The sequence below is a fragment of the Limanda limanda genome, chromosome 2 (assembly GCF_963576545.1).
Source record: "Limanda limanda chromosome 2, fLimLim1.1, whole genome shotgun sequence".
Taxonomy (NCBI): domain Eukaryota; kingdom Metazoa; phylum Chordata; class Actinopteri; order Pleuronectiformes; family Pleuronectidae; genus Limanda; species Limanda limanda.
In genome coordinates this window covers 1,937,417-1,959,526 of record NC_083637.1, presented here as the reverse complement: position 1 = coordinate 1,959,526, position 22,110 = coordinate 1,937,417, and the positions used below count along the sequence as shown (strand labels likewise).

Here is a 22,110-nt window from a genome sequence, read left to right as displayed (position 1 = left end):
GTAAGGGTCTGTCCGCGTCTGAAGGCGTGTCGTGGTCCTTCACTGAAGACCCCCCCCCCTCTCCCTCCCTCCCCCCCTTCCTCCGCCCCCCCCCCCCTCTCTCCCTCCCTCCCGCTTTCACAATCAATGGAAATTAAAGCGACAGATGAACAGTCGGACCCGAGTCAGCCTGTTGTGTTCAGCTCCTGGTGGACAGGAGTGAAACTGCAGCAGAGAGGACAGAGAGGACACGTGTCCACAGAGAGGACATGTGTCCAGAGAGAGGACACACGTCCACATAGAGGACATGTGTCCACAGAGAGGACAGAGAGTTCCACAGGTTCAGTTTGATCCCAGGTCACTTTCCCTGTGGTTTCTGACACCTTCAGGTTTAAGACGTAGAACTGCTCAGAACTTACTTCTCTATCACACATGAAGAAGATCCGATACAGTTTGACAAACAATCTTAAACAATTCTACAAGACCTCGCAGCCGTTAGACCACCTTGCTCAATTTGATGGAGATTTAGAGCAGCTGTGAGACTCACAATAAGCCACTCACCTCTTTTTACTTGATGCATCAATACATTTCATTGTCCTGAGCTGTTTGTTTGTTTGTTTTGTTTTTCTTTTTTTGTTCTGTTTTTATGCCTTTTATTTTTACTTTTTTCTTTCTTTCTCTTTTCCTTTCATTTTGACATAATTTCTTACTTACTCCGAGTACTTGTCGGTTTGTTCTTAATTATCTGAAAAAACCTGATAAACATATTGTAAAAAAAAAAAGAAAACACGCGTAGATCTGTGTTCAGGTGCACAAAGGTTAATCACAAGTTACTGGGCAAGGATCCAGGTTCGGGTCCAGATCTAGTTTCCTCCTGTTCAGGAGCATTCATTTAAAACCATAAAATATATTTAAAAACTCTCATAGTTTTATACAAAATAAGAACACATAATAGAAAGAAAAGTAGTTGAGAAATTAAAAGAAAAAACACAGAATGCAAACAGTGAGTCTTCGTCCTCTGAAGCCTTTTCTGCAAAAGACATGAATAATGTTTTTTTTGCTTATCATAGAACAATGTTAATGCAGAACATCTCTTTTTGTAGTATTCTCATTGCAGAGCAGCATTTTGTTTCATCTTTGTAGCATTTCCTAAATACTAGGGTTAGGGTGCTTCTCAGCTGCAGCTCTGATCCAGGTCCAGAGACACCAGGCTGTAAACGGGAGCGTGCCTATGTTCCCACAGCCCTGTGTTCCCACATTTCTAATATTCATTACAAAATTAGGCTCTATGTTCCTACAGTTCCCACATTTCTACCCCTGCCTGGTAGTTAAGGGTTCACCATTCCGTACCTGGTGAACCCTAACCCTAAACTCTCTTGAGCTCAACACCGCTAACCCTAACCCTAATTTTCAAAAAAATCTAGAAATGTGGGAACATCTGGACTAATTTTTCAAAATAAATCTGGGAACATAGGGCTGTGGGAACATAGGGCTGTGGGAACATAGGGCTGACCCCCTGTGAACACCAGGATGTGTCTCTGCTCCCAGTGAAAGGGTCTCTGCTGATCATGGGGACGGACGCGTCCATTCAGAAAAATCTAGAAATGTGGGAACATAGGGCTGTGCGAACATCGGGAGGACTAATTTTTCAAAATAAATCTGGGAACATAGGGCTGTGGGAACATCGAGACTAATTTTTCAAAATAAATCTGGGAACATAGGTCTGGGAACATAGGGTTGTGGGAACATTGAGCTGTGGGAACATCGGGACTAATTTTTCAAAATAAATCTGGGAACATAGGGCTGTGGGAACATAGGACTTTGTTCGGCTGCTGATTGGAGTTAATGAGTAACTTTACGCACACGTGACGCACGAGGTGCAGTCCACTCGGAGGAGAAAGGGAAAGCGTGTCGCTTGATTTCTGGGAGGGGGGGGTGGTGGTGGGAGGGCGCGCGCGTGTCCTGTGACAGGTAACGCGCACCGGAGAGACGTGACGTGCGTGTCTGAGCACAGTGACGCAATGTGATGTAGAAAAAAAAAATCACTTGTAATGAACAAGATGAAGAAACACATCCCCCCCCCACGCCCACCTCCACCTCCTGCACCCTCCTTGTCCCAGTGCACACACGCACACACACACACACACACACACACACACACACACACACTGCTAGACAAAAGCAATCAAACTCGTGCTGCAGAATGTTGGTTACAATTTAAAGAAGAAAATATAAACTGATGTGTGTGTGTGTGTGTGTGTGTGTGTGTGTGTGTGTGTTGAGGGGGGGGGTTGGTATTGTGTGCAGGCTATATGGACGTGTGGGCGCGCGCTCAGCTAAGGGAGGCGCGCGCACGCTGTTATTGAGGGGAGAGCAGGTGCTGGACGAATTACCATACAGCTGAGGGTGTGTGTGTGTGTGTGTGTGTGTGTGTGTGTGTGTGTGTGTGTGTGTGTGCAGAGCAAACTTATTCCCTCAGCACACACACACGCGCGCAAAATAACAAAAGTTCCCCCTCATGTTGGCCACGCGAGCGACTCCAGCGCGCGCCACCCTCCCCCCCGCATGCACCTACACACACACACACACACACACACACACATCTACACGCACGCGTGCCCGTGTTTTCTTTAACCTCCGCTCAGAGAAGGAGAAGAAGAAGAGAAGAGCAAAACGGTAAAAGCAGGAGTCCGGCTCCGCGCTGCCAAGGAATGTGTTCATGACTCCATTCAAAGCATCACATTCTTCCCACAACCACAAATAGCCTCCAAAACATTTCAAGGGTGCGTGTGTGTGTGTGTGTGTGTGTTTGTGTGTGTGTGTGTGTGTGCAGAGGAGGAAAGAGAAGCAGCAGCAGGAGAAGGAGGAGGAGGAGGAGGAGGAGGAGGAGGAGGAGGAGGAGGAGGAGGAGGAGGAGGAGGAGGAGGAGGAGGAGGAGGAGGAGGAGGAGGAGGAGGAGGAAGGGGTGTAAACAATTAACTGAGTCAGGGGTTGAGACCAAGAAACATTTTTCTCCCCAAGATTTTTTCTAAATTAGCTTCACACTGCGTTGTTGGCTCTTTTCCTCCCGAAACATCTTCAGACGGCCGAGCACAAAGCGGCTCGTCCGGGGGAGGGAACAGCTGGAGGGAACAGCTGGAGGGATCAGGCCAGGTGCCAGGAGCAGATCCGGCATCTGTGGCATCGAACCTGCGCTGTACCCGACTCCAGTGGCACGTTTATATATCAGAGGGTCTGACTTTGCCCGGACCACGTGGGTCGCGATCTCCAACACAACAGCCTCCATCAGCAGTTTGCTCCCGTTGATAAAACACTGACTCCACATGAAGTGACACAACATGCTTCTTATTACATTTCACTCCACTGAGATACTTTCACACTTCCACCGGGTTGTTGGGAAGCAGATCTCCTCGCTGGGTGAGCTGCTCAGGGGCTGATGGGGGGGTGGGGGGGGGGTGAGGGGTGCAACTTGCATGGGATCCCATTGTGGGGAGCCGGGCCAGATTGGGAGGTGAAGTCGGGGAGGAGGAGGAGGAGGAGGAGGCTCCATTTGCATGTTATTACCATAGCATGTGTCAGGCCGTATATAACAGGCGCCAGGCCGCCGGGCTGGAGACACACGCACAGAAGATCCCAGCGAGGAGGAGAGGGAAGCATGTTGGACCAGTGACGACCTGTCCCTGGGTTCCACACAGACCTGAACACAGGAACATCTACTTCCTTCAGGAACCGGTCACCAGCTCCACAACAACAACACAAGGAACCGTCATTCCCCCCCCCCTCCTTTTTTTTTTCTCCACGCACTGGATTATCGCTTCATAACGGAACCGGAGGACTTCTCTGTTTTATAATTCACATTTCTTATTTTGTGTTTTTTTTTTTATTCTTTTTTTTTTTTTGTTAAGAGTTTGGATTTATCCTCTTTTCGCTCCTCGGGACATGAGGAGTGAGGCTGCAGACACTTGATGAGAGAACTCCGAGAGGCGCCAGAAACCTGCTCGATGCATCTTCCTCAGAGGGACTGAAGAGGAGGAGCAGCCCAGACTTTCTATCTTATTTATTCTTTATTTATTATGTATTTATTTAATATGGGGCGCGTCATCCTGCTGACTCTCGCCGTCATGTCCACGTTGCTGTGCCAGGTAAGATCCTCTATATGTCTCTTTTATCCAAACAATGAACCATCACATAAACACACACACACACACACACACACACACACTTCTCCCTCCCATCACTCCCACCACAGCACACACACACACACACACACACACACACACACACACACACACACACACACACACGCACACGCACACGCACACACACAGAGTTACTGATGCTAAGCTGCTCTCCTCCGCAGGGGTTCTGTTCGGGAGTGTTCGAGCTGAAGTTGCAGGAGTTCCTCAACAAGAAGGGGGTGCAGGGCAACAGGAACTGCTGCCCGGGGGGTCTGACCTCCGCCTTCCAGCAGCAGTGCGAATGTAAAACCTTCTTCAGGATCTGTCTCAAGCACTTTCAGCCCAACGCCTCCCCGGAGCCTCCGTGCACGTACGGCGGCGCCGTGACGCCCGTGCTCGGATCCAACTCCTTCCAGGTGCCGGACGTCATCCCGGAGAGTTCCTTCAGCAACCCGGTCCGGATCAACTTCGGCTTCACTTGGCCGGTAAGTGCAGACGCTCATGTCCCTGGTGTCTACAGGAGAGGAATCATCTCCCTGGTGTCTACAGGAGAGGAATCATCGCGCCCTTTCCTTTGTTGAATCCGTGCGTAAAGACGCGCAGCAGCGACAGCCGGTCTGGCCCCAGGTCCGGGACGCAGCAGGTCTAGGGGTGTTGGGTTTCAGCGGATCGGGTTCTAGGCGGGTGGTTCTCAGCTCAGTGGCTGTGTGGAACAGGGTTAACAGTCGCCTCGGGCCTGGGCCTGATGTTATCTCCGCTCCTCCGCTGGCCACCTGTCTCATGAAGCCATTTGTGTTCCCAGGGGACCTTCTCGCTGATCATCGAGGCCTTGCACACGGACTCCAGAGACGACCTCTCCACAGGTAGGAGATACACACCCTTCCCTTTTCAAAAGGAGGTTACATTTACTCACTTTCCCAGTATCTTACCCCCCCCTCCTCCCTTTCCATCCACTTTAGAGAACCCAGACCGCATCATCAGCACCATGACCATCCAGAGGCATCTCACCGTGGGGGAGGACTGGTCCCAGAACCTGCAGCCCGGCGGCAAGACGGAGCTCAAGTACTCGTACCGGTTCGTGTGCGACGAGCACTACCACGGGGACGGCTGCTCGGTGTTCTGCCGGCCGAGGGACGACGCGTTCGGCCACTTCACCTGCGGAGAGAGAGGGGAGATCACCTGCGACTCGGGCTGGAAGGGACAGTACTGCACAGAACGTGAGTGACCGGACAAGCGTGTGCGTGTGCGTGTGTGTCTGGAGGTGGAAAAACAGGAAGGAACACACGTACATTTCAAGCTGTAAAAAAAAAACAAAAAAAAACACCCCATAAAGTTGTTTTAAAGTTTGTAGGAACACGTCAGAGTGTAAAATCCTAAATATAGGTTTGATATAACACAGGAAAGCGTGTGCGTGTGCGTGGAGGTGGAAACACTGGGAACACACAGGAAAACATACATTTCAAGATTTAAAAACAAAAACACACCATAAAGTTGTTTTAAAGTTTGCAGGAACACGTCAGAGTGCAAATCCTAAATATGAGTTTGATAGTTTGATATAACATAGGAAAGCGTGTGCGTGTGCGTGGAGGTGGAAACACTGGGAACACAGGGAAATATACATTTCAAGATTTAAAAACAAAAACAACACACACCATAAAGTTGTTTTAAAGTTTGTCCTAATCCTAAATATAATCCTGATATAACGGGTTCATTTTCTAATGTTGGGTCTATAACCAGATCCAGTGAGTTCCGTTAGAAGGCAACTTGTGCGTAAACACCACACACAGCCCCCCCCCCCACCCCCTTCCTCCTCCTGCTGCTGCCACACACACACACACACACACACACACACACACACGACCACTTGATTTATTCTAAGGAAAGTTTTTGGGGAATAATCTCACGCGTGCCATAAATTTACATGCTACCTTCCGATTCGTTGCTCCCGGAGTGGGCCGGCCGCTGATTGGCTGAGGCGGGGGAGGTATTGTTTGAAGTGGGCAGCTGCCGGCAGCGAGGAGACAATGGAGCAGCTGTCGGGCGCTGGCAACACACTCGCCAGCTGTCCACTCTTATCTGTCCCGATCCGAGACATTAAGGGGAGTGTGTGTGTGTGTGAGTGTGAGTGTGTGTGTGTGTTTGTGTGTGTGTGTGTGTGTGGGAGCGTGAGCGCGCACAGAGAATGAATAAAAGAGTTTTGACCCGCAGAGAAGAAGAAAAAAAGAGGGTGGTGGTGGTGGTGGTGGTGGTGGGGCGGGTTGAGGGGGTCTGTGAGTGAGTGTGTGTGTGTCTGTGTGTGTGTGTGTGTGTCTGTGTGTGTGTGTGTGTGTGTGAGAGAACACACACTCCATCCTTTGTCTCTGAACTATGTTAAGCAGAAAATTCTTTCATGGTGATAAGGAGATTGTAGTTTAAGGTAACATCTAGGCCCCTCCCCCTCGTTTCTTCCAATTTTTATGACTTTTTTGTTTGTGTTTAGGTGAAAAGTTTTTATTTCTTCAAAATCCAAAAACAAAGACCCAGAGTTTGATTTGTCTAAATGTGTCTCTGTCTTCCTGTCTTCCAGCGATTTGTCTTCCGGGCTGTGACGAGGAACACGGCTTCTGTGAGAAACCTGGAGAGTGCAAGTGAGTACCCCCCCCCCCCCCCACACACACACACCCCCCACCCCCCCACTCCCATCATATCGTTAGTTAATGAGTGGGACTCGTACGTAACGTGAGTGGACTGACCGGTGTTTTCTCCTCATTCGGACGACAACAGGTGCCGAGTGGGATTCAAAGGCCGCTACTGCGACGAGTGCATCCGCTACCCGGGCTGCCTCCACGGGACCTGCCAGCAGCCCTGGCAGTGCAACTGTCAGGAAGGCTGGGGGGGGCTCTTCTGCAACCAAGGTGAGGAGAGGGTGTGGTCGGACGACGAGAAGCAAAAAGAACCAGAGAGCAACAACGATTATTGTAGTAATTTGCTGGTCGAAAGAGTTGAAGCTGGAGAACTGAAGCTGGATTAGATCCGGATGAAAGGTTAAAGTTTCCATCTAAGCTTCAGGAAACAGACTTTCAGCAGCTGGAGTTCAGGTTGTCACCACATGTTGAAGTGTTGTAACCTACATGTCCAAAGAAAAGCCACTTTTCAAGCCAATGGAGCCAAGTTCAGGCCCGAGCAGCTTCATATCTTTTGACCTGCAAATTGCCAAATGTTGCTCTGTGGGTTTATATGAAAACGTCACTTATTCAGAAGAGAGGGATCGAGGACGAACAAGATACGAGTTCGTAGAGCAGGCGTCAAATCTCTTTGGTCTTTCATCTCTGAAAAGGTTTTGGTAAAGTTAAAAAGTTTGCAAAGGGACATAAGGGAGCGAAGCAAAGTTAGCGAGACGTTCCAACGTGAAAGTATCAACAGTGATGAACAGAAAGGGACAGGGCAGCTGTTGTCTCCGGGTGAGGACAGAAACCAAAAACCCCTGAAAAGGAGAAAGAGTCAGCCGGGGGGGGGACAAAAATACATTCTCTCTCTCTCTCTCTCTCTTGTCCTGCCAGTTGTTGAACTGTGGCTAATCCACATGTGCTGCTGTGTCTTGATCCAGATCTCAACTACTGCACCCACCACAAGCCCTGCGTGAATGGAGCCACTTGTAGCAACACCGGCCAGGGCAGCTACACCTGTTCCTGCAAGCCTGGATTCACTGGGGCCAGCTGTGAGGTCCGGGTCAACGAATGTGCTGGAAACCCCTGTCGCAACGGAGGGAGCTGCACTGTAAGTTTCTCCTGAAAACAACTGGAAACTAGAACAGAGAAATCCCGAGGCTCAGTGCCGCCTGTTTTCATGCAGCGATCTGAACCTCACAGAGCGAGCCGTCTGTGTCAGCTGCGAACGCCAGAAAGATCTTTACCTTTTCTATTGTTTCCCCCACCGCAGGATTTGGAGAACACATATACCTGCACTTGCCCTCACGGTTTCTATGGCAACAACTGCGAGCTGAGCGCCATGACGTGTGCGGACGGGCCCTGTTCCAACGGAGGCCGCTGTGCCGACAACCCCGACGGAGGCTACTTCTGCCAGTGCCCCACAGGATACGCAGGGTTCAACTGCGAGAAGAAGATCGACCACTGCACGTCCGCCCCCTGCTCCAATGGTAAGAGGGACGAGAACAGACTCGGTTGTTTACCTTCTTCCTCTGTGGATCCGACCTTAACGCCACTCTCTGCCGCTGTTCTCAGGTGCACGCTGCGTGGATCTCGTCAACTCCTACCTGTGTCAGTGTCCGGATGGTTTCAGTGGCATGAACTGTGACCAGACCGGGGACGAGTGTCTGATGTACCCTTGCCAGAATGGTGGGACGTGCCAGGAGGGTCCCACCGGCTACACCTGCACCTGCCCACCAGGATACACTGGTCGCAACTGCAGCTCACCCATCAGCCGCTGTGAACACAACCCTTGCCACAATGGCGCCACCTGCCATGAAAGAAACAACCGCTACGTCTGCGCTTGTGTTCCTGGCTACGGAGGCCGGAACTGCCAGTTCCTGCTTCCAGAGCACGCCGCCATTCGAGGGTCAGAAGTTCCCTGGATGGCGGTTTGGACCGGGGTGTCCCTGGTACTGCTCCTTCTGGCAGGCTGTGCCGTACTTGTTGGATTTTTCCGATCGAAAGCCCAGCGCGGAGGTCAAATCGAAACGGTTGGTGAGGGAGAGACAATAAACAACCTTACCAACAACTGTCACCGCAGTGACAGGGACCTGGCAGTCAGCATTATGCCGACGCCAGGCGTCAAAAATATCAATAAGAAGATGGACTTCTGCAGCAGTGACCCAGATGAAGGGTCTTCACCGGACAGAAGCAGCTACAAGAGCCGCCATCCGCCTGCCGACTACAACCTCGTACACGAGGTCAATTATGAGCAGGCGGCTAAAGAGGCCATGCTGGACGCAGCCTGCGAGGACAAGTGCCAGTCCCTGGACTCGATCGAGTTCGAGGAGAAGCGCAGCAAACGTTTAAAATGGTAAATATCTCATCCTGCTGAAGCTGAGCTGAAGTCTGTGGCTGTGAACGTGACGACACTGACTTCCTTTTCTTTTCTTTCTCTCCTAAAGCGATGCATCAGAAAAGAAAGCCCCAGAAATGTCTGCATGTGCGGACACCAAGTACAAATCTGTGTTTGTGATGTCGGAAGAGAAGGACGAATGTATAATTGCAACTGAGGTGAGTTCGGTGTTTCTGTGAAATAAACTCTTCTCTCCGAGGTCATTCCACCAACAAACACTAACCTTCCTCTGTCTCCTCTTGTGTTTCCAGGTGTAACGAGCCACCAGTGGGCTGCCCGTTGCTCATTTGTTCTATGGGAGAGTTTTTATACTCCTTCAGATGCTGCTCTAACCCTAGGGGGAGGTGTCCCACCTTGAGACTGCTGCTGATACTGAGACGTTTAACTGATATTCAGAGTGAGCTGGTTCTCTACTGGAAACTAAGTGCAGGCAGCGGCGGCCTGTGGGGTGAGAAACTGGCGGGGGTTGAAATAGAGAAGTTTACGGTTAAAAAGTAAACTGCCACTTAGCTTTTCTGTCCTGCCTTTTGTCAAGGAGTGGGGGGGTAAACATGAAATATTAGGGAGCGCTGGCGATAACAAGCGACGCGACGAGTTTTTTGCAACATTTGCACCCAGGCCTTTTCTCTAACCCACACGCCGTTGCTGAGCGAAGGAACTGCAACAGACGGTGGATGTTTGGCCATAGTGGCCTGTTCTTCATGAGGCTGTTCACGTGGGCTGTGCACCCATCACCTGTGAAGACTGTATGTATACTTGATCACTGTGTTCGCCCAAGTGCGTTTTCTTCCCGGAGCCGTCCAAACCATTTATGACATAGTATTGTTCATTTTGATTTTTTTTTTTTTTTTTGTTTCATTTCTGGGGGACATGGAAAATGTGTCTTAATTAAATAAAAAAAAAAAAATTGTTGCTTTTTCATACAGATTGTCCTTTTTGTAAAATAAAGAAAAAAAAGAAAAAAGTTAAGATTTAAGATTATGATTTAATTTAAGTTAATTTAATGATTTTGTGTTATTTTTATTTTGTATTGTATATTTGTGATGTTTGTTATGATTATTTAAGTTGCTTTTTTAATGATGATATTTGCAAAGGCACTTCAGGTCAATGGGACTTTTTTTTAAAAAGAAAAATGTTATTTAAGAGGGATTGTACTGTACAAATTGTTATTGTTACTGTCTCCTTTACCATTTTTGAATGAAGGAATTAGCCAAGACTATTTTTCCAAATAAATATTCCTAAACGTGAAATTTTAATTGTGTCCAACTTTTTTTGTGTTGTCCATCTGCGAGTGCTCTGAAAGAAAACCACACATTTCTTTAGGGGTCTGTGAGCAAAGTTAATCAGTAACATCTGTTGTCTTCCCCTGGCGACCACATAGTGGGCTTTTCTATGCCGACACTGTTGGCTACTGCCAGAAGTTGAAAGTGTCTCCCTGGAGACGGGAGAGGGGGCCTATTCATAAAAAACAATGTCCCTACGCTAGATTTACCACTGCGAGTTCTCCCCCTAAAGAAGGAGGCAGGTAATTCATGGCTCTAAAATTCAGATCAATGTCGGGTAACGCCTACTGGACATCCTGCACTTCAGCTTTCCTCCCTTCCTGTTTTTCTCACAAATGTCTTTAGAGGCCTTTTCTACGACTATTAAACCCAAGCAACTAAAGCTTTTTCTTCCTTTCACGTCACCTGAACGCAGAAATCATTTAGAAAGTAGAGAAAATCTTTCTGTATAGATTGTGTTTCTTTCCCTCGTATGTTTAAGTCCACCTCAGTTTTCTGTCTTAATTGGCCCACAAAGACGTTGATTGTGTTTTAGGCACAAATAACTGTAAATCATCAGCCCGGTGGAGTCGGCCTCTGCTGGGGTTTATAACCCCGTGGCATTATGGCAACAGACTTCAGCAGACAATGATGGAATTGACAATGGGGCACACAAAAGGCCACCCTTGGGAGAGCCTGCGTGTCCCTCGGCATGCTGGGAGAAAGAGAGTAACAGGAACAGATGTTGTTGAGTAACAGATGCCTTCTGGCCAGAGTTCAGCCTCAACCAGCCAGACCTTCAAAGACTCAAGCTGTAGGGAAAAAGACAGATTATCAATGGGCCTTCGGGAAAATACAGCTTTTATATTGTCCCGGTGAATCAGTCGGGAGTTTTGAGAAATGGTAGAGATAAGAGAATCTAACTTTTGTGTCGCGCGATGAACACAGACAAAGGAACTACAGTGTCGCTGCTGGAGGAGAAGAAAAAAAACACTCAATCAATTCCAGGAATGAAGGAAAGATCTTTTCTCAGCATTTGAAGGACGACGGAAATTAGCTTTTTATGGACTTGACAAAAACAAATAAAAATAAAAAATCTACCTTAATCCCAAGTTCATCAGAATTGTTTTTTTTTTTAATAGTAATGTGTTTTGTCTATTTCCAACAGAGATGCAAACGGTTCACAGTTCTTGGTGCAGATCCAAATATCTGGATGTGACAGATTCAAATGTGGTTTCTGTGCAGTAACAAACCAATGTGTCCCTGAGATAATGTGGATTTAGTAGAGAATCAACTACGGGTGTTCAGTAGTTTGCATGTTGTGTGTTTTTTTGGGCCTTGACGAAGGATCTGAATCCATGTTTCACGACTGCTTTACAAAAAACAACCGTATAGAGTTAAAAAGCAAAATGTCAAAAATACTAATGCAACAAGTGAGAACTCCCAGTGTGAGGTGGTTGATTGTTTCACTGAGCTGTGACACACACACACACACAGACACACAGGACAACAGCTGGCCTGGAGCCATAGAAGCCTTTTTATTTGGAGAAAGAAATCTTTGAAATCACTCATTTTTAAAATTCAATTAATTCATTGAGTACGACATCTAAGTTCTCAGAAAAGTTAAAATCATGCCTTTAGTCTTTTGATACATAAAAGATGTGGTTTTACGATGACAAGTGATTTATTTTTTTTAATTATAAAATGAATGTTTCTTCTTCTGACATATTCAACATCTGTTAAAAGAAATATTAATGTAGAAAAACAATTACCAACTTCACCCCGCCCCCCTCCCCCGATAAAACAAAAGACAGAAAAACCAACATAAAAGGCAAAACACAGTACGTTACAATGCAATGACATGGCTTCATAGCACACATATTACAGTACTGTACAAGGGTCCGCCTCAGACAAAATGCACCAAAACCACTTCCACTGCTGAGGATAGATCAAACCTCTGAAACAGCTCAACACTGCTTATTTACCAAACCCAGGCCACAGCGGGGTGTTGGCAACCGGTAAATGAGGTAAAGGTTTTCCAAAGAAAGCACCAAAGGTTTGGCGATAACATTTCTATATAGCTTATATGCAACAGTGAGTTGAGGGTGTTTCAGTCCAGCTTCTCTTTTCTTTTTTTAAATTCAACACTGGAGAAACAAAGTACTGAGTCGGCAGATTAAAGGCCAATGAACACACGCTGCCGGGCCGGCTCCGCGTAAATAAGCAGGTTCTCCACATTAAAATGGGCCATTTAATATTTATAGTGACGTCCAGACAGAAAGGATTTTAATCTACGTCTCTGCTGGATTCACTCTTTTAGTGGAAAATAATAAGTCTTCATTAAAGTGATTTGTTTCTCTCTCTTTAAGGGAGGAGCACTTATGAAATCATGTCAATTTGAAGGCTCTTACAAAGCTTTAGGTAAACGACTGAATATCTCATAAAAGTTTTCGACTGACAAACATTAAGAAAAATGAGCAAAAAGCAGGGACACGTAAGGTTCTTTTAAAGATCACCTTTTAGGTGCAAAGAAAGGAAAACAATCTTAGGCCAAATACTTCAGGGGACAACAACATCTAGGTCTAAGTAACATGATGTGCAAACTTAATTGTGCATAGAGATCAAATTGTAATAAATATTAATGTGATAATTATCATTATCACGAGTTTGACTTTGTCAAAACTTGTAGGGGTGATTGTACATTTTCATGATTAATTTAGTTTTACTAAACGTTAAAAAGGTTTTTTTATACAATGCTGCAAGAAAAGCTTTATATTTTTTAAATTTTTTTTTTTAGCAACAAACACTTCCCATTTATTATTAACCAGAGCCCTGAAAGACAAACACAACCAAACACTCAATAAAAATCCTGATAAAAGTCACTGATTTGTCATAGTTATTCAACCAAGTTTAACTTCCTGTGAATGGCTCTTTCACTTTAAAAGTTGTATTCTTTTTTCTTTTTTTAACGTTCTGAGCTGTTTCTGCATCGAAGAATCACATGAGCAACAAAGAACAAACTGAGCGTTATAGCGATGTACAGGAATTTTACATAGAAGTACTTTAGTAAGCTTTTTAAAACGTAAATGGATCTATCGTAGCTTTAGTTTTCACTGTTTCTTCGTCTGATGTAGCTTAAAAGATGTGAAGCATAATGCCTGTCTTTGGACCACCGAGGTAATTGTAGGTGTGTGTGTGTGTGTCTGTAAGAGAGTGTGTGTGTAAAACATGCTGAAATGTTTCCCAAATATTTCAAATGAGAAGATAGTGTCCCTCCGAGCCGCCGGGGGCTCGTCCTGGTTCGAGGTATATGATCCTGGGCCGACCGGTGGCGCCTGTGGAAAATGTTACAAAGCTGTCTGATGGATGATGGTGAATTTCATTCACACTGCTGTGCGTCACGCCGCCGCCGCCTCCTCCTCCTCCTCCTCCTCCCGTGCTGCACTCCCTCCCTCCCTCCCCCCTCCCTGCTGTAGCCCCTCTCTGCTCAGACTACTTTCCTTCTTCATCGAATCATTCATCAACAACCGTCTTTGTCAGCCGCTCTGCTCCTGAATAGCTTCGGGCTCCATTCACATTCAATTCAATTAATTCATGAAGAGCGTTTTCTCTGCCTGGAGTTTTTTTTTAAAGAATGAATGAGAAGCAAAAACTGTCTGAATCTTAAATCCACAGTTAGATATCGAAAGTGAGGAAGTCATGGACTTCAGTGAGTGTGTGACCTCATCTCCTGTTTTCCTACTTTAAGGGAGACCAGTAATTAAGAGTATTTAAATCTTAATGTCCTCCGCGTACAGGAGACATTATATTAACCTAACGAGGATTCACCTTCTGTCTAGTTACAGTCTCCAAACAAGTTCTTTTCAACTGCATTGGTTTGTTATTGAGCCGGATTCAATCAGACTAATTACATTCTGGAGCCAAACTGGATAAAAAGGCAGATGCAGGATGTGTGTTCCCAGGTAAGAGCATTCGTGCTGCTAGCTTTTCAATTAGTGTCAGCTGAGAACTGAAAGTGCATTTTCAAATCTTCCAAAGTCTTTAGACCAATGTGGAAAGACGAGCATCCGATGATCTGGGGGGAAATCTTTTGATTCGGGGATAAAATGCTACGTTCACACCAAACACAAAGCGAGTTTTCAAGTGAGTCTCGAGGTCCTCGTGAGAACAACACAAGCAAACACAAGCCACCAGAACCCGGCCTGTTCTCTGGAAGAAGAACAGGACGAGCTACTGGCTGAAGGAACAAGTGCTGAGTTGTGGAAATGCCAGAGGAGCCAGAAAGGTCGTTAACAGTCTCTGTGATCATCCCGAGGATCAAGGCCAGTTTGATGAATGTTTCACATATTGTGTGTGACGCAAATTGTGCGTCTGTTGCTTCATTGACTTTGTATCTCATGTTTTTCTCTTCATGTTTGGTGTGAATGCAACATTAAAGTTCTGGACACTTGTGTAAAAATACATCTTTACAGTCGTTAGACAAGATCTAATTTCCTGATGGATTTCTTCAGAACTTGACATTTTACTGCTCTGCTGAGATCTTCAGATAAACACCTGTGTTCATGTTTATCAGAACTGATCAAAATCCAGTTCTCAACATGAATTCAATGAATTGAGGGCGAATCAAACCCTGCACCCCCCCCCCCCTCCCCTGGTTTCCCCAAGTTGCATCTCATTATCCCTTTCCTTCACCCACCCGATACCCATAATCTCCAGCTAGATCCCCGGTGCCTCCGCCCCCCCGCCCTGTCCTCCTAACCTCTTTGGTGACTCGGCTCTTTGAACCAGGGTTCCTACACGTCCTCTTTTTGGATTTTTAACGGCTGCTCCTCAAGGTGCGTGATTGTTGCTCCACAGCTCGATTATTCGTCGTCACACTAACAAATGTCACGACACAGGAAATGACCGCAGGGTTACAACTATTTTTAAAAAGGGAACTACATTTCAACCATCCCCCCCCTCCCCCCACTCCCCTTTAACTTTTACTTAACATTTCTGTGCAATTCCAAAAACCACCTTTTGAATTTACTGAGTTGTGGAAACTTCCAGCTTTGTGTAGGAACCCTGATTGAAGGTGGAGCTGCTCTGAAACGATTGAGCGCAGTTCCCACCAGAAGAAAAGATCAGCAAGGCTGTTAGGACCAAATAAGGAATGGGCTCGCTGACTCCCCCCCCCCCCGCTCCCCTGACCTCCCCGGCCCTTGCTCTAGGTGGAGGAAGCTCCGTGGCCGGGCATGTTGGACATGCTGCCGACCATGCCAGCCGGGCCAGCCATACCTGAGGGCCCCCCCAGAGCCGGAGGGCTGTGCTTGGTAGGTGAGGTCATGTCGGCTCCACGCCCCTGGCCCTGGCCCTGGGGGGTGTGGTGGGCGTGCTGCAGGGCGTGGCGCTCCAGCAGGGTGCGGTGCGTGAAGGCCCGGTGGCACACGTTGCACTGGAAGGTGCGCTCGGCACGGTGCGTGCGCATGTGCACGTTGAGCGAGCTCTTCTGGGTGAAGCGCTTGCCGCACATGGAGCACTGGAAGGCCCTGACGCCGGTGTGCACCACCATGTGTTTGAGGAGGTAGTCGCGCAGGGAGAAGGAGCGCCAGCAGATGGAGCACTGGTGAGGTTTCTGGCCTGGAAAGATCGAGACGGTCACATTTCAGGTTATCGATAAACTGGGACCAGAAACAGACTTAAACTGGACCAGTGTAACACTCGGGAACTGGATCCAGGCAGAACCAGGATAAGGAGGCGTGTCTTACCAGAGTGGATGAACATGTGCTTGCTGTAGTTCTTCCTGGAACGTAAAGATTTGCCACAGTGCGTGCAGTCGAACGAGGTCTCAGATCCCTGGGAGGAAGGGGAGGGGCCTGCAGAGCAGTTGGAGGGAGGTGGGGCCGGGGTCATCGGCGCCGGGGGCGGAGCCGGCTGACTGGGCTCAGTCCCCGCCATGCTGTCAATCCCGCCCATGGGCCCACCCACGTAGAAGGGCGGGGGCTGCGACTGGCTCACCGGGTACTGGAACAGAAGCTGAGGAGGAATCAAAACAGTTATTAATATTCCTTATTATAAAGTCATTGAAACATAGCTCTTAATGTAATGTGTTATTATGAATTTATTTATCTGGTTATTTCTTAATGGTCACATCTTTGGTTTAATTGAATTCCGCACTTTTCAAAATATGAAATCTATAAAAACAAAACTATAATTATGTGTAATATGTAAAACAAGATTAATTTCCTTTCCCGTCCTCTTCAAAATAAAGTCAATTCAATTAAAAACCCAATTTGAGAAAACAGTTGACTACGATCCATTATCACCCAAAAAGTAAATAATAATGTTATTTTAAATTTCATTTTATGTAATATTGTACGAAGCTGATAAATAACACAGAGTGACAGTGGCACATTTCCATTTTCCAACTGTTGTATCAAACTTTTCTAATCCTCACCTCTGTCAGTGAGACTGAGTGGGAGGTGTTTTGGAGAAAGACTCATTAAAACCGAAGCCGTCATATGGATTCCTGTGTTTTTAATGTTCTTCTCCTATTTTATTGCTGCACTTCTGTCAAACCTCATCACAGAAACCAGAAGAAATGCAGCAGATGTTTTGTCCAAATGAAGCATCTTTAGGAAAGCTTTTTAATTGAATGACCATATCCTCTGTTTCTCCACTGGAACAGTTCATTGACAGCAGAGTTTGCATTTCAGCAGGACAGACGTGTCCTCTGGGCGTGGACACGTAAAGACACACGGCTGGAAATAAAGATCTGCGTCTCCACAAGAAGCTCAATTACCTGGTTTAACGTTATTAAAATAAGATCTATATCTTTTATTCATATTGAACAATAGAGACTCTCAGATATTGTGTATATTTAACTTCAGCGTGTCCATCCTCATTGTATGTCCACGTCACATCTATACCGGGTAACGATTGGCTTGAAACTAGTTGTGATGTCAGAGACGTCATGCTTGTTGGAACAGGTCTTTAACTTAGAAAAGATTTACGGCGAACACGGAAACATTTTTCCCCTTCAGCAGATGAACACACACACACACACACATACACAAACGCACACACACACTTTTCTGCACAGCGATGCTCAAACATCCAAGAGAACAAACAGAAATGAATTTTCAAACAATTGGTTAAGAAACCGTTTGTACACATTGAACTACTCTGAGCAGCTTCAGCTCCAACAGTGCACATCACAGGACGCTGGGACGACCTTAAAGTTAGAAGCCAGTTTCACAATAAAGTCATTTTTAATGCGGAGCAACAACAGACTTTGAATAAATCCAGTTTTTCTCTTGAGTCCAATCCATTGCTGGAGCAAAGCTGAATATTCCTCAACATCAGCTGCTTCACCAAATAAAACTCCAAATTCCTGATACTTAAGAATTTCCTGTCTGAATATTGGACATAAACTTTGGCTTTTAATGACTTTGAGGTCTCGTTAAATCATCTACAGTTGAGCATTATGCACGTGAACTTTTCCTGCCTGGTTCAGACAGTGCAACCCACTCACCACAGACCGAATCTGCTCCTTTAAAGGCTAAATAATTCCATAACCGCAGAGTGTGAATCAGACATTACTGCACAAACCTGGTTGTTGATGGACTGGGTGGTTGGGGGAGGAGTCAGGGGCTTGTTGACCCTTCCTCTCGGGTTGAAGGCCATGGCCCGAGGAGGCTCGCTCTGGGGCCAGAAACTCTCAGAGAACACCGCCTGCTCATCGTAGAAATCCTGCAGCACAAACACACACGTGTGGGAAATGAAACATCCGACAACACCAGTTTTGTGAGCATTAATATCACGGCTTCAGATCCCAGGAAAGTCGATGGCTGAGCGGCAGCACCTCTTATGTAAAAGGTTCGATTCTCCCTCTGAAACACACTGGGATCCTGCTGCTGGAGGCGGAACACTTACCTGCTCCATGGCTGTAGATCCAGCTGTGTTGTGTGTTCACCTCAACAAACGTGTGCATACGCAAAGAAGCAAAAGCTGTAACTACACATTCTTTAGTGCTCCGCTGCGTCTCCTTCCACGTGCACATGTGTACGAACCACTTTGCACTGGCAGCCTGGTCTCAGCCCCCAGGTGAGCTCAGGCAGACGGTGGAACTATAGGTTTGCGTGGTGCGGTCTGACCAGTCAAGCTACATTACTGTGAGAACAGCAGTTGATCAAACGTACAGCTTAATGTATGGCTGCACCGGGGGGGGGGGGGGGAGCTCAGGGGAAATACCTGCATGGGTGGAGCTCGTCGAACACGCAGCAGACGTGAGAAACTATTTGTTGTAGGCGGAGTTTCATTCACCACTTAGGAATATAATTGCAGATATAATATTTAATTGAATGTTGCAGTGGCTGTTTGAATCCTTAGGTTAAAAATCTCTTGAGTCCAGGATTGTCTGTGTTCAAGTGATTTATATGATTTAAGTTTTCATGTTAATAATCTCTCGTTACTTTACCCGTTGAAACTCTGTTGTTGCAGAACTCCCTGAGCCGGACTAACCAGGTTAAATACAGGCAAATAATTAATAACAAATAAGACGAGAGACAAACTGATCTGTGTGAGCGTGGGTTTTTGCTGATAAGAATATTCCACAGAAAAAATGAAGCAGAAGATGTTCATTAATGTTATATTCTATTTAGTGTTTTTCTTTGTATTTATAGATTTTTATAATCTTGGTAGTGGACCAACCCGGTCACAACACATTCAGGTAGTTAGTACAGTTTGTTATAACTCAGCGGTTTTTCCTCCTCTTACAAACAGGATTTAAAGAGAAAACCACCACCTCAGGAAAAATTGAGTTTTAAAGTATTTAAGGTAAGAATATTGAATTTATATAGTTATTCTTATTTTATTGAACAAGTCCAAAAATTTGTATAGTCAGATGTCACAAGGTTTTCAGTTTTATTACTCAACGACTAAAAGCCAAGTTTCATGTGTTTGTTTCATTTAGTTAGTTTTAGTTTCTCATTGTAATTTAGGGACGAAAGAGTTTTGTCTGACGGACGTACATCCTGTCATCATCACCTACGTGGGCGGAGCCTATCTACACTTGACTCTGATTGGTTTGTAGACGGGGGGACGGAGTAGTCTTTCTGTCTGATGAATGAAGCGCTTCATTTGGTTGCCATGGTAATATCCTGATGTGATCATTCCCAGCATCAGCACCTCCAGGCGCAGTACTCCACAATAATACAGTACTCCACAGTACAACAGTACTCACTCAACAGTACAACAGTACTCCACAGTACTCCACACTAGTTCAAGATTTACTCTAAATCAATAACCCTGTTTGAATAGTGATCTGGTGATTGAATTCAGCCGTTGTTTTTCTAAGTCAAAAGGTTTTCACAGTTTTATTCACCATCTACTGTATGTTAAGGTTGCATGGCTGAGTCAGATCTCAGCAGTATACTCGTACATAAAGCAGCTTATACAATATAAATACATTCAATATTTAGGACCATGAAGACACAGATGCATGTCAATAATACACCGTGATTTGTTAGAAGAGAAAACAGTGAAGCTGCTTCACATCATGAGAACTGAAGCGCTGCAGAGGAAGAACTGCTCCAAAACACACTGAATTAGATTAGTTCTAGTGTCGGAGCTGAATCAATTTGTGATCACATGCTTTCTCTTTGCGTGAAGGACAAAACGTCTTCGCCCTCCTGAACCGGGCGGATCCTTCTACTTCCAGTCGTAACTTCTCTGCAGCAGCTTCGACTGAATCCTTCCGACTGCGTGGCAGATGTTCTCGGAGTATTCTGCAGGGCAGAGCAGGCTGCGGCATAAATCTGCTCCAGCGTCTACTCACTTCAAGACTTGACAGAAATGCTGAGCATGAATTTAGCACAATAAAAGTCAAAGTTTCCTTCTACAGAATATGAAAACCCATCCATGGAATAACCACTAAAATATGCAAGATGTTCTTTTACTGACTGTTGTCCTTCCGCACACACGTCCAATAAAAGTGCTCGACATTTACAGCATCTCTCGAATGTGGATCCACATTTACAAACTCCTTCTCCTCCTCCTCCTCCTCCCTCCGGGTGAAACCCACCTGTCCAAATCCTGCCATGGATTCCTGGGAGCCCTCATGCTCTCCGACCCGTCTCCCTTCCTCCAAGGCATAGACGGTCCCGTCCGTGTCCTGAACCCCTTCGTCCTTCACCACCACTCCCTCGCCTCCCAGCACCTGAGGAGAGAGAAAAGAGGTCCAATGCAATTTTTTTGAGAGGCAAAAGATAAATCAGGCTTTCATCAGTGGCAGGAGCAAAGCAGCAGCAGCAGCAGATGGTCTATAGGAACAACAGTGCATCGACTCGGCTTCGATCAGGCACTCATCATTGTTTATGACGTACAGTAAATATGCAGAGGTCCATAGAACATCAACACGGAAATGACTGCTGAGATGAAGACGAGGGCTTCTCCTCGATTGTGCAAAGTGCAGAAACATCTCAGCGATATACGCCAATGCAGTGCGAGAAGAGGGAAAAGCAGAGAAAGAAAGAAAAAGCAAACCGTTGCAGCTCTGCATGCCTGAAAGCTGTAACCATGGCAACCCTTCCCCTTATCCCCCTACCTGGAGTCTTAGCGGCTGCCTCTGCTTGCGGCTGTGGCTCGCCCCCCTGTCTCGGTCTCCATCTCTCCCCCGCTCTCTCCCGTCCAAGTCCTCCTCCTCGCTGTACCGGTCCATCCCCACCAGGTCATCCGAGAGGTCGGTTGTGTTGCCGCGGAGACTGTCCCTGCCGATGCTGTCCACGCTGGCCACGCCGGAGCTGCAGCCCGCCGACAGGTTCCCCGTGCTGCCGGCGTTGGCTCCGTTGGCCGTCTGTGCCAGCAGGTCCCGGAGCTTGTACCTGACGTCCTGAGTGCAGCTGGAGCTCTGCTTCATGAGGATGCCGCCGGCCCCGGAGCCCATCCCGTCCCCGCACATGGAGCCGGGGCCCAAGTCGCCCAGCGCCATCAGACTCACGGTGTTGGCCTGCTCCATCTGGCCTTGGCCGCTCTCGCCGACACCAACGCCGCCCCCCCCTAACCCAGCACCCATGTTGCTAGCCCCACATTCAGCCATGAAGCTGGAGAAGTTTGCATAACCCCCACCTGCTCCACCAACAGAGCAGCTCCCGCCGCCACCGCTCTCTCGCCCTTTGCCCCCGCCACGCTCTTCCTGCTTCGGGAGGACTCCTCCCAGCATGGCACTTCCTGCAGCCGCCGCCGCCGCAGCAGCAGCCGCCGCCGCCGCCCCTGCGGCCGCCTTCCTCTGAGAGATGATCTGGGTGCACTCGTCGATGACCGTCTTGATCTGCAGGATGCTGGCGGCGGTGAGGATGCAGAGGGCCTGCGACTGCAGCACCACCAGCGAGCCGCTGTACATGAAATCCACCAGCTGCTTCACGGTTTCGGCGGGAACCAGCGGCGGCACGGAGATTTCAGAGTGACCCAGCAGCAGCTTGTCCTGGAAGAAGGGGCTGCCGGCCGCCAGGACGCAGGCGTGTGCACGCAGCGAGGCGTCGTGGATCCTCACGGTCACGTCGCAGAAGAGGCCTTCACGCCGCTGCGTGCGCAGCGCCTCCAGCACCGACTGGCTGGAGTTGTGGAGGTGGATGTAGTGCACGGTCTCTGTGCCGGCTGCCATGGCTGGA

General features: G+C 47.3%; 2 protein-coding genes across 2 annotated transcripts; one reads left to right on the top strand and one right to left on the bottom strand.

Moving 5' to 3' along the window:
* The first annotated feature begins 4,049 nt into the window (after window positions 1-4,049).
* Window positions 4,050-9,457, top strand: dla (deltaA). Its single transcript, XM_061067461.1, has 11 exons — window positions 4,050-4,121; window positions 4,340-4,642; window positions 4,960-5,020; window positions 5,117-5,374; window positions 6,724-6,784; window positions 6,921-7,051; window positions 7,744-7,913; window positions 8,076-8,292; window positions 8,378-9,158; window positions 9,250-9,358; window positions 9,452-9,457. The coding sequence occupies exons 1-11, from the start codon at window positions 4,053-4,055 to the stop codon at window positions 9,455-9,457; spliced, it is 2,166 nt and encodes a 721-aa protein (XP_060923444.1). The 5' UTR covers window positions 4,050-4,052.
* A 6,211-nt stretch (window positions 9,458-15,668) lies between these two features.
* On the bottom strand, window positions 15,669-22,110 carry zbtb45 (zinc finger and BTB domain containing 45). The gene is made up of 5 exons (XM_061093475.1): window positions 21,048-22,110; window positions 20,526-20,660; window positions 18,053-18,193; window positions 16,210-16,477; window positions 15,669-16,081 (listed from the first exon to the last, which is right to left on the bottom strand). The coding sequence occupies exons 1-5, from the start codon at window positions 22,101-22,103 to the stop codon at window positions 15,669-15,671; spliced, it is 2,013 nt and encodes a 670-aa protein (XP_060949458.1). The 5' UTR covers window positions 22,104-22,110.